This window comes from Microtus ochrogaster, linkage group LG2, assembly GCF_000317375.1.
Source record: "Microtus ochrogaster isolate Prairie Vole_2 linkage group LG2, MicOch1.0, whole genome shotgun sequence".
NCBI lineage: Eukaryota > Metazoa > Chordata > Mammalia > Rodentia > Cricetidae > Microtus > Microtus ochrogaster.
The window spans coordinates 21,602,143-21,613,912 of NC_022028.1; the positions used below are offsets into that span (position 1 = coordinate 21,602,143).

The 11,770-nt window shown below is 49.4% G+C and overlaps 1 protein-coding gene across 1 annotated transcript in view; it reads left to right on the top strand.

The window, feature by feature from the left end:
* Positions 1-2: 2 nt before the first annotated feature.
* Cnnm4 (cyclin and CBS domain divalent metal cation transport mediator 4) overlaps positions 3-11,770 on the top strand; it is a gene marked incomplete at its 5' end in the record, with an annotated part of 45,077 nt that continues 33,309 nt past the window's right edge. The window contains one exon of the mRNA XM_005360020.2: positions 3-1,368. Within this exon, the coding sequence (XP_005360077.1) occupies positions 3-1,368 (1,366 nt within the window). The remainder of the gene's footprint in view (positions 1,369-11,770) is intronic.

Below are 11,770 nucleotides of genomic sequence, written 5' to 3' on the forward strand. Positions count from 1 at the left end.
GGGACGGCTGGCCGGCCCGAGGGCGCCTCCTCCTGGCCGCGCTGCTGCTGCCGCTATGGACGCGGGCGGCCAGCGGCCAGAGCAGCCCCCAGCAGAGCGTGATCCTGGGCATGAGGCTGGCGAGCTGCAACAAGTCGTGCGGGATGAACCCGGATGGCATCATCTTCGTGTCCGAGGGCAGCATGGTGAACTTGAGGCTCTACGGCCACAGCCTGAGCGAGATCTCCAGCAACCTGATCTCCTTCACTGAGGTGGACGACGCCGAGACGGTCCACAACTCCACCAACTGCCTGGAGCTCACCAAGGACTTAGTGGTCCAGCGACTGGTCAACGTGAGCCGCGGGAACACGTCGGGGATGCTAGTGGTGATCACTAAGTTCTTGAGGAGGAGCGAGAACATGAAGCTGTACGCGCTGTGCACCCGGGCCCGGGTGGACGGGCCCTGGCTCAAATGGACAGACAAGGACTCCCTGCTCTTCATGGTGGAGGAGCATGGGAGGTTTCTGCCTCTCTGGCTGCACATCCTTCTTGTTTTGGTGCTGTTAGTGCTGTCGGGTATATTTTCTGGCCTCAACCTGGGGCTTATGGCCCTGGACCCGATGGAGCTGCGCATCGTGCAGAACTGTGGAACTGAAAAGGAGAGAAGGTACGCCCGCAAGATAGAGCCCATCCGGCGCAAGGGCAACTACTTGCTCTGCTCGCTGCTCCTGGGGAATGTGCTGGTCAACACCTCCCTCACCATCCTTCTAGACAACCTCATCGGGTCTGGCATCATGGCAGTGGCCTCCTCCACCATTGGCATTGTCATCTTTGGGGAGATCTTACCTCAAGCCCTGTGCTCCCGACATGGGCTGGCAGTGGGTGCCAACACTATTGTTCTCACCAAAGTCTTTATGCTGCTCACCTTTCCTCTGAGTTTCCCCATCAGCAAACTCCTGGACTTCTTCTTGGGTCAGGAGATTCGCACTGTTTACAATCGGGAGAAGCTGATGGAGATGTTGAAGGTGACAGAGCCCTATAATGACCTGGTGAAGGAGGAATTAAATATGATCCAGGGCGCCCTGGAACTAAGGACCAAAACTGTGGAGGATATCATGACCCAGCTCCACGACTGCTTCATGATCCGCAGTGATGCCATCCTGGACTTCAACACCATGTCGGAGATCATGGAAAGTGGCTATACTCGCATTCCTGTGTTTGAAGATGAGCAATCCAATATCGTAGATATCCTTTATGTCAAAGACTTGGCTTTCGTGGACCCTGATGACTGCACCCCGCTCAAGACTATCACTCGCTTCTACAACCACCCGGTACATTTTGTTTTCCATGACACCAAGCTGGATGCCATGCTGGAGGAATTCAAGAAGGGTAAGGACTGATATAGTCCCTGGTTAAGTTTCCTTTTGACACCCCTTAATCCCCATGAAGCATCCCCTGCATGTTTTGTGTCTGCTGATTTTACCATTCTGTTTGTGTGATTGGTCCTGTACCCCTTCGTCCATCACTTCCTATGCCTTTGAGGTGCATGTTATCAGGCGTGGCAGAAACAGTTCCCAAGCCTTTGCTTTCTGCCAGGTACTGTGCTTTGTGTTTAGCTGCCTCGAAGAGAGGCACACTTGTCTGGAGCTGGGGGAAGGAGAGAGAGCAAGGCTCATGCCTGTTTGTAAAGAGGCAAACACCAGGCCTCTTGGAGATTTAGAGGGCGAGGAGGGGAAGTAGTCCGGAGAACTGAGGATGTCACAGGGGAGGAACGATTTGAGGGGAATCTTAAAAGATGAGTGGCTGGTTCTGAGTCAGACCCCTTTCCTGAGGAAGCCAAGGATGTGCTTCTGGCTCAGCAGGTGGTCCTGTCTAGCGGACCTCCTGGATGATCAGTGACCACCAGGAGAGGTTGGAGTATTTGCACACCTCTTCCCTCGAGTTTGTTCCCAGGTTGGAGCGCTGGAAAATTTGGGGACAGGGGAGTACAGTCAGTAGCCCTCCAGCCGAGAAGCATAATTGGAACAATGCCAGGTAGCCGTTCTGACTGTTTAGCAAAAGCATGGAGACCAAGCTTTGGTTATTGTTCCACCTTTCCCAGGTGCCAAACATAAACTTGCCTCCCCTCCCCAACCCCCATCCTAAGCTGGCCTTGAACTGCTTAGTGTGCGTGCGTGTGTGTGTGTGTGTGTGTGTGTGTGTGTGTGTGTGCGCGCACGCGTGCTCCTGCGTGTGTTTTCTAACATGTTTGGCTGGCTCCCAGGTAGAGGGTTTACTCCCCTGTCTCAAAGCTCAGGGCTCACACCCCTTTCCTTATTCCTAACAAAGCCTTCCTCCCTCATCTATCTTGAAACCCTCAAAGTGGCTGTAAACAGGGTGATTACAAAGTAAAACCCTCCCAGGCTGGAGGAGGTGAGGTGAGGAGGCGGAAAGGGCAATTCTTTAGAGAAGAACCTGAGGCTCATTTTGTAGGGATTTTTCTTCATAATCTTGGTCCCAGCCTTCTTCCCCGTATGTAGAATCGTTTCTGGCAAAGGCCCAGGCTAACCTAAGAACCACTTTGAACCCTAGTTGTGGATAAGCCTGGGGTCATTTCTGAACTGGAAAGTGGTGGGCAGTCCTGAAATGGGATCAGGAGAGGGAGATGTTCTTGCCAGTCTTAAAAAGTGTGCTTGGGTCAAGTCAGGGTCAAGGCCAAGGGGGCAGGTTGGTACCCTCTCTCCTTTAAGTGTTCTAGACAGAGTTCAGCATCAGAGCTAAGGATGTCTTGAGGACTATAAACCAGGACAGAAGATAGTCTGGGGTAGTCTAGAAGATTTGAGGTTGCAAACCCCGGAGCCTGTTTGGCCAGGGGTCAGAGTTGGGGCACAGGGGCAGTGGGGAGTATGTCTCGTCTCACCCCATCTTGCAGGGAGGGACCCTGAACATTTATTTCTCTTCAGTAGCTTCGTTAGGGACTGGTGAAGACTCACACACAGCTTCTTTCTCACCTGCCTCTGTCTTTGAGGTGGTTGCTGGCAACTGGTGACGTCTACAGCTACCAGTACCTCCCCATCTGTTTGGTCAGATCTGGATCCAGCTAGTATGGATTGACTTAATTTGATGTCCAGCTCCTGATCAACAGGGCTAAACTCTGTTCTGTGGGTGCTGGGTCTGGGCAAGGCATCTTTGAACTCTACTGTCCTGTGAAGAAGGGTACATTCATTGAGTTGGAAAAAACAGAGCTGGCATCTCTTAGGCCAGAGCTCTTCTGGGCCAAACCCTCCCCCACAGTTTGATCTACCAGGCTCTCCCAGACAGAGGTCTGTGCCCTGAGTCCCCACCTTGGAGTGTGGATCCTAAGCAGTTCGTGGAGAGGCAGGTGCGATCTTCCCTGTGCATCAGGACACTGGTGATGCCAGTGGGACGCGGTGGCCACCCCTTATAACAGACCCTGGGCCTTGTGCGGTGCCTTCTTGATGTCTGGAGGGCTTAGGAGACCAGTCTTAGTTTATAAATTACCACAGAGGTGGCCTTCCATGTCCAGGCCTCCACTCTGTGGCCTCTCCTGGGTTTTTCCATCTGGTGCCTACTCTATTTTGAGGCTGCCCCGGTTGTGGCAAACATACCTAGTGTACACTTACAACTTAGAAGATTTTCTCTGCAAGTTTAGCATCTGGAAGGCTTTTTTGTTTCTTGTTGTTATTAAGAAGGAACAAGTGATCAATTCAGCACCGCCAGCATTATGTCAGATGGAGTGACATATTTTAGTGTCCTTGCTGGATCGTTCACCCCCAAATTGTTTAAGGGCATTAGACCCACTATGCCGGAAGCCTTCTGCCTAGCTGTAATTATATTTCTGTCTGTTTGGGTTTCTATTTTGAGTCAGTCTTGCTTTGTAGCTGAGACTGGACTTGCCTCCCAAGTACTAGGATTATAGGTGTGTGTCGCTAAGCCTGAATCTGTAAATTTTTTTTGTAACCAGGTTTTTTTATCCCCACTCCCCAGCTTTGTAAGTTCATTGCGTGGGGGCGCCTTACTGATTTTTACCACTTGAGGCCTGGCCAACAGATGGGCCCCCAGTGAGCGGTAGCTGAAGAAATGAATGGATGATTGTCTGCCAGGCTTCTCAAGCTTCCCTGCTCTTTGAACACACCTCGACACTCCCACTCTGGGGCCTTTGCCCCAGCCTTCTCCAGGAATGTTAGCGTGGCTCCCTTCCCCTATCTTGCCTCTTCAGCTTCACCTCCGGGAGGCCTGGCTGCTGCCCCGTTCTGGCCTCTAGCCCCCACATAGCACTTGACCTTCCCAATCCGCGCCCGCCCCCCCCCCCGTGCTGCTTTTTCCTTTTCTCATAGCACATCTCACTGCCAGCCCTGGCACTTAGTGGTTTGCTGTGGTAGTCCGTCTCCACCCAATAGGATATGAGATCCAAAGGGCAGGCTCTCCGCTCTGAAGATTGTATCTATAACTCTGGAATGGCCCTTGGCACATAGTAAGGCCTCAATAAAACATTACCTAGTGAATGAATAAATGAATGAATGATTTGTCAGATTTGGGAGACAACTGTTTCTATTCTAGAAGCTTTAGAATGTCGAGGACACCAAATGAAGTGCTGTGGCATCTCCATCTGCACCTGGAAAAGCCAGGGGCTTCCTGTAATGATGTCTTAATCCCAGGCCTGAAGAGTTGGGGGCTCTGAGTGTGATGCTTGAGTCCTCTCTCCAGTTCCTTCCGTTTGCCTGCTGGTTAGCCATCTTTGGCCTTTTTTACACAGCCTCCCTCATTAAGATGAGTCATGAAATGCCCCTGCACAGAGCAGGGCGTGGGGAGCGGAACTCCCCTAGGATTAAGGCAAAGAATCCTGCTTCCTACCTCAAGACAGTTAACATAGGGTGCTTATCCGCCTTCCTGCCACATTCAGGACAGACTGCAGGTGCTTCAGGGACCTTAGGAGTAAGACTTTGTGTGGCATGAAGATATGCCAGTTCATCAAGGCCACCCAGATTCGTGTAGTTTGAACCTTGGCCCTTCTACTGGAACCTCGCCTAGAACTGTTTGCAGAACTGGGTGTTGGGAGTGGGTTTGTCACAGCTTGGCATCCTGAAACAAGAGTGCCCGGTGACTCCTAGCCTGATTTCCATTTCTACTTATATGCTTTGAAAGTGCTGAGACAGAGTCACAAATGGCACCCCACACACACCTTGAGCTCATCTTCCAGCTTTTGCTGTGGCCTTCTCTGGGGGTAGTCCTGCCCCTCCCAGGCACTTAGCTCGTCTTTAACCGTCTTATCTTTCCCCACCCACCATATAACCCTCTGGACCACTGTATAGCGAAGGACACAAACTGTACCCAGCCGAAGCTGGGCTTATATTCTATCCAGCTTGGTCACTGAACTATGAAGTGACCTTGAACCTGTTAATACTCCTCTCAGCAAGTTAGTGGGGTGTAATTTGAAGGAGAAAGCAAGCTAGAAATATTTTCATTTAAAAAAAATCCCTTCCACATTTCTGTCTGTGCCACGTCAGATTTTCCCATCTACTTAACTTTATTCCCAGAATAACTGTAAAGTCAAGGAAAAAAAATAACAACAACAACAACAAAGATTCCTGTCATCTGACACACCTTCCTAACTTCTCCCCTACCCGAACACCTACTTGTCTTTGCATTTGTTCAGTAAACATTTAACTTTTTGCAGCTTGTGTGTCAGACACAGTGCTGGCTGTTGGGAGTCAGAGATGTGTCAAAGCCATTTATTCACAGAGCTCACAGTCTGCCAGGGAGACAGACGTGCGGCCAAGGCTTGGTTGTGCAAATGCACAGATGAGGCAGGAGGGGCCAAGGCTGAGTGGGATGGATGTTCAAGCGTTTGAGGCGTCTAGCGTGTGATTTGGGATGGCTAATGTGATTTACCCGTGGCAGGGAAAGGAGAAGGAGGAATCGATTTGGTGAGATTGGAACAAGAGGAATGAAAACAAGCTTCACCCTCCATTGGCTCCTTGCTCAGTACTGAATACATCAGACCTTCTCACCCTCGCCCGTGTCCTCAGATCACCCAGACTTTTTACTGAAACTCTGTGTTTCTTTTGTGTGTGTCTGTGTGCATGTGTTGCCCTAACTTTTAGGAGTCAGTTCTTTTCATTCTGCCAGTGGGTTCCAGGAACCAAACCAGTGTTTTTACCCTGGTCTTATCTCACTGGACTGGTTTCGTTTTCTTGAAACAGTGTCTCACATTGTAGCCCAACTTAGCTACTGCTGTGTAGCCCACTGACACTGAACTGGCAATAATCCTCCTGCCTCCGCTTTCTAGATGCTGGGATTATAGGCATGAGTCATCAAGTCTGCCTTTCTGACGAGGTCTCAGATGTTACTTCTGTGGACAAACCTGGCCCACATCCTGTGTAGAACATGTAGGCACCTGGGCAGGTGGATGTGCTCACATGGGGTTAGGGAGGAAGGTCAGGGCCAGGATGGACATTGTCACTGCCAAGAGCACAAAGAAGGTGAGAAGGTGTCAAGGGCGGTACTGGGAGTGGCAGCGTGGAGAAGCTTGGAAAGCCCAGGCTGTTGGATGGGACATCTAAGCCGCAGGGGCTCAGGGACAGTGCAGTGGCAGTTGTACACTCGCTGTCCATCAGCTCCTCGTCAGTCAGTGATCTGTGTCTGAGAGTGACAGTTGCTGCCTGTGTGTGGATGGCACTCTGGGCATGGGGCATTGGTTCCAAGTGTGGGCAGCTGACAAAGCCCTCTGCCAGCCCAGGCTGCTGCCTCCTTTCCTTTTGGTACTGTGCTATGAGCAGGGAGCAGAGCTCCGTGGAGCAGGCTGGCACTGTGCCACCTACAGACCGGTTCCCTCCAAGGAGCCAGGGCTCAGAGATTTCAGGGATCTACGGCTGATAGACCTCTCTTAAAATCCCTGATGGGTGTGCTAGAGGGTACTGCCTGTGTCCAGGTCCTAATAAGTGCTTTTCAGCATAGCAGCATTGACTTTGCGAAAGTCTCGTATTTTTTAATTAAGAGCGCCCAGCTCTAATGTTTTCCTGATAGCACAGGTCGGGATAAGGATCACTGAACAAAGTTGAAGCTGGAAACGGATGAATACTGAAAGCACAGGATCACAGGACAGTGTGCTACGGAGGCAGTGAATAAAGAAGGGGCCTCCGTGAGGACGCTGTCTGTCGCTAGAAGTCTGGGGAAGCAGTGACGCGAGACAACCTTTCAGGGGGCTCTTCACAGGTGCCAGGACTTAGAGAAAGACTGTCAGACAGGAAGTGATCTCATTGATCTTTGAGCCAGTTTTGGGCAAAAGTTCTTCTGCCTGTTGTAACTGCTTTCAGCTCTTGGGAGGGGCTTTGGGGTGCAGGTCACTGCTTTCTCCGTGTACTCCTGCTCATCTTAGTACCATCCTCTAGACAGGCCTGACACACTGAATAATAAAGACAGAAAGAAGCCTTGTTGTGCCTTTAGAGTTACACGTTCCTGCCAGCTTGAATCTCCTTAGAACTGACAGGGAGTCTGTTTAGCCTTCACCGAATGTTGGTTACTAAAAGGCTGCACAGCCAGGGAAGCATGTATATAGGAGGAAGGTGGGGCAGGCCTCTGTGTTACTGTCTCAGTGCCTCATTTTGGCAGGGCCTCCTACTTACTTTGTCTAGCCCATGAAAAAAGCCCTTGCTTGTCTGGCTCCCTCTTATTTCTTGGGGGCTCAAGGACACTTTGAATTTCTGGAGGGAACTGACTCTGAGGATATAAGAACTATCCAGGCTCCCCAAGTACCCATCATGACCTTGGGCTCTGCTGCCATTTCATCCAGCCTTGATCCAGGCACATCTGTGTGAGTCACAGCTGTCCTCAGGTGCTGCCTTGTTGGGTCCCTCTGCCTCACTTGTTCTGACCATAGTTATCCTCACAACTGAGCATAACAAGATACCCTGTTGCAAGGAACTTGGAGGCTATGTAAGGGAATTCTGAAGTCTGGATTCCTTATTTGTCCTACTGTTTTGTTTATTTGGCATTTTCTTTTCTTTCTTCTTGCTGTTCATTATTACTTTGTAGCCTTAAAAGTCATGCATCTCATTGCCAGAACTTCAGAAAAGACAACAGAAATCTAAGCCAAACCAAGCTACCAGCATCTGACCAAGAAGGAACTACTTTGAATATTATGACGTGTTGTGGCAGCTTTTGGAGAGATTCACTCTCCTGGCTGGGTGTAGTGGTGCACACCTGAGCTAGCGCTCAAGTCTGTAAACCGAGTAGGAAGATTGTGAGTTTAGCCTAGGGCTGCCAGACAGTCCCGGGAGGAGGGGGAAGATTGAGACTGACTTCCATTGTTTGACTTTTTAAAAATTCTTACCACAAATAGCAGTATCGAAACCATGTCCATGGTAACACAGGTCTGTAGTTCCGGCAACAAAGGAGACAGAGGTGGGTAGATCTCTGAGTTTCAGTCCAGCCAGGGTTACATAATGAGACCCTGTCTAAATCAGAACAAAACAAAAACCATTTTCATTTTCCAGCCGCATGCTCTGCCTGGAGCTGCCCATAGGTACTTTGACATGAGAATCGTTGTCTGCACAGTTTTTTGTCTTACTTTTGGAATAGCTTCTATCAGTTCTTCCTAGGTAATAAATGACTTCCTATCATCCTGTACTTTCGTTCTTGTTTTGCCCCATGTGCCTTTGCAGAAAGGCGAGCCTAGAGGCCAGGTCTGCAGTGCCAGCCTGTTTGGCTGAGGGGTTAAATGTGGTGGCACTGGAGCATTTCCCAGAGCTTGCCATCAGAGTGGCTTCCCTGCTGCAGGCCTGATTTACTGTGACATGGGCAGGGTTCTAGAAAGACTGGTTCCTTGGGCTCTCTGGAATGCCTACTCTTCGGCCAGCAGGCAGCCTGGATCCTCTGTGGAAGGAAGATCCCTTCCCTACCCCAGTCAGGCGTACACACGCATGACCCCACATAGGCAGGGAGGCTCATTTGCATGATTACATGCATGCCCCTACCCCAGATTTGCATTTGCATAGATGTGAGCACACACACACACACTCCCACAGCCCTTCCTACATGCACAGGCAGGGCCACACCCTGGTACTTGCAGGCTCTCACACACTTGTGTACACATGCACTATAACCTGGAGACCTATTCTCAGCTTAAATCTTTCTCATCAGACTTTACCAAGAGTTAAAATCAAGTTGGAAAAATAAGTAAACACATATACAGCCAGGTTTTTGTGTGAAATGTTTAGAACGGTGAATTGACTCTTGAACTCAAAACAATTTCCCTAGTGACCATGACTCTCTGCCCATCCATGCCGATGACTGTGTCCACCTCCGGTTGATGTGAGGACTGAAGGAGGTCAAGTATGCAAGGCATTTAGCTCTGTGCCCAGTACTTTGTCATTCTACAGTAAACATTAGCTGTGTTAACTGTTCCTGCTCCTGTTGTCTAAAACGTGCTCCAGTTGGCACTCACGGCAGCTGGTGACTACAGCCCATGATAAGGGCTGTAGAGGTGGCTCAGTGATTAAGAGCAATTATTGCTCTTCCAGAGGACCCGATATTAGGTTCCCAGCACTCATGTCTGGCAGGTCACAGTCCCCTGTAATGCTAGCTCTAGGGTCTGATACCCACCACACTCATATGCACAGCCCCCACCCCAGTTAAAAATGAATACAAAAGAGCTGAGTCTCTGTAAAAAGCCAGTCACTCAGTTTTTAAAAGGCCATATATAACCATATGCAGAAAGTCAGAGATTATCTTATTTGTAAGGATCCAAGTCAAGCTTAAAGAAAGGAGTTCTGAACGAGAACTGAAAACTGAAGCTATTCTCTTTTAAAAGAAAAATTGTGTGCGTGCGTGCGTGCGTGCGTGTGTATGCATGTGTGTGTGTTATGATGTGTATATGGTGGGGAGTTGTTGGTCAGAGGACAACTTTTGGGATTGATTCTCTCCTTCTACCACGTGGATGGAACTCAGGTTGTCAGGTCTGCTGGCAAGTGCCCATACCCTCTGAGCCATCTTGCTTTCCTCGCTATCACCAACCCTTCCCTTATGGTGCCGGAGATCAGACTCAGGGCCTTGAGCAGGTTAGGCAAGTGTCCTATCATTGAACTGCATTGCCAGCAACATTGTTTTCCTGCTAATTGGAAAACGTTGACTATCATCTTAATTGCTGATGCATCCATTTCCCAACTACGAGGGCATAATGTCAGGCTAGTCAAGCAGGAGGAACATGGCCTTGCGTACCAGCCATAGCTCCACTTGGGTGTTTTCATTTCAGGATAGGGAGGCAGAGGCCATACTGGTGGACAAGAGGAGAATCAAAGGGAACAAAAACATGACAGGAGGCTCCAGACACAAAGAATACATATTTGTGTGTTTTTCCTTTTTTTTTTTTAAGATGAGGGTCTTATAATGTAACCCAGGTTGGTCTGGAGCTCATTGTGTAAAAACCAGACAAATTCATGGATGTCTTCCTGCCTCAGAGATCTGACTGCGGAAATCATAGGCATGAATCACCATGCTTGGCTCAAAATGTTTTTCTTACGGTGGCACACACCTGTAATCCCAATAGCACTTTGGGAGGCAGAGACAAGAGGATCCTGAGTTCAAGGTTAGCTTAGCCTATGTGGAAAGACCCTGTCTCAAAAAAACAGACACGCAAACGAAAACAGAAAGCTTTTCTTCAAAGTATCCAAGCAGGAAGGATGAGGAAGCTGCAAGTGCTGCCTGGGGAGTGTGGTGTTGGCAGGGGATGGCTCCTGGGCCTGTGGGTAAAGGCCCATGCTGCCAAGCACGATGACCTCTGTTTGATCACATGATGCAAGGAGAGAAGTGACTCCCTCAGTTTGTTATTTGACCTCCATATGTATACTGTGGTATTTCACCCCCCTCAAATAAGTGAATACACAGAGTTGAAAATAATAATAATAAAATAGACAAGGGGCAAACAGAGAGCATAAAGAAGAAAATGTCTGCAAGTTGACATTTATGGAATGCTTGTTTGATTCCTAGGTGGGTGCTGAGGCTCCGAGAGGCTGAGGCTCCCTCACGCGGTGGCCTAGGTGACACCCCATGCTGTTGGTCCTAGAAACCGCGCTGTTAAGCACTGGGCTGTGGCACTTCAGTTAGCTGTTTAGAGAGAGACTGTGAGAGGCTTGGGAATGGTGAGTGGGGGAAGGGAAGGATGGCTCTAGGACTGTGATTCTGGCCATTAGGGAGGCTGAGGCAGGAGGATTGCAAGTTCAAGGCCTGCCTGGACTTTAGCATGAGTGTGGAGGCCAGCGGGCCCCTTTCAGGGGTAGGTTCTCAGCTTCTGCCTTGTGGGTTCTAGGAATTGAACACAGTTCTCCAGTCATGGCTTGTGTAGTCCAGCCTGGATCCACCTGCCTTTGCCTCCTGGGTGCTGGGTTTAAAGGCGTGTGACACCATGCTTGGCATTTTTTCCTTTTTTTTTTATTTTTATTTTTTTGAGGCAGAGTCTCACTAAGTACCCTTGACTATCCCTCAACTGATAATCCTACCTCAGTTTCCCCAAGTGTCAGGATTATAGGTGTGTGCCATCATGCCTATTTTAACATGTTTGTTATGTGTACACATTGTAGAATGACTATATTGAGCTAATGTATGAATTCCCTCACATAATTAACATTGCTTGTGTGTGTGTGTGTGTGTGTGTGTGTGTGTGTGTGTGTGTGTGTGTGGTGAGAACACTTAGTCTCGCATTGTTAGTGAATGCAGTCACCACGTTGTACAAGAGAGCTGTTCAACTCATTTCCCAGAACAGTATCTGCCCAGTCCCCAGTCAGTCCCTCTCTTG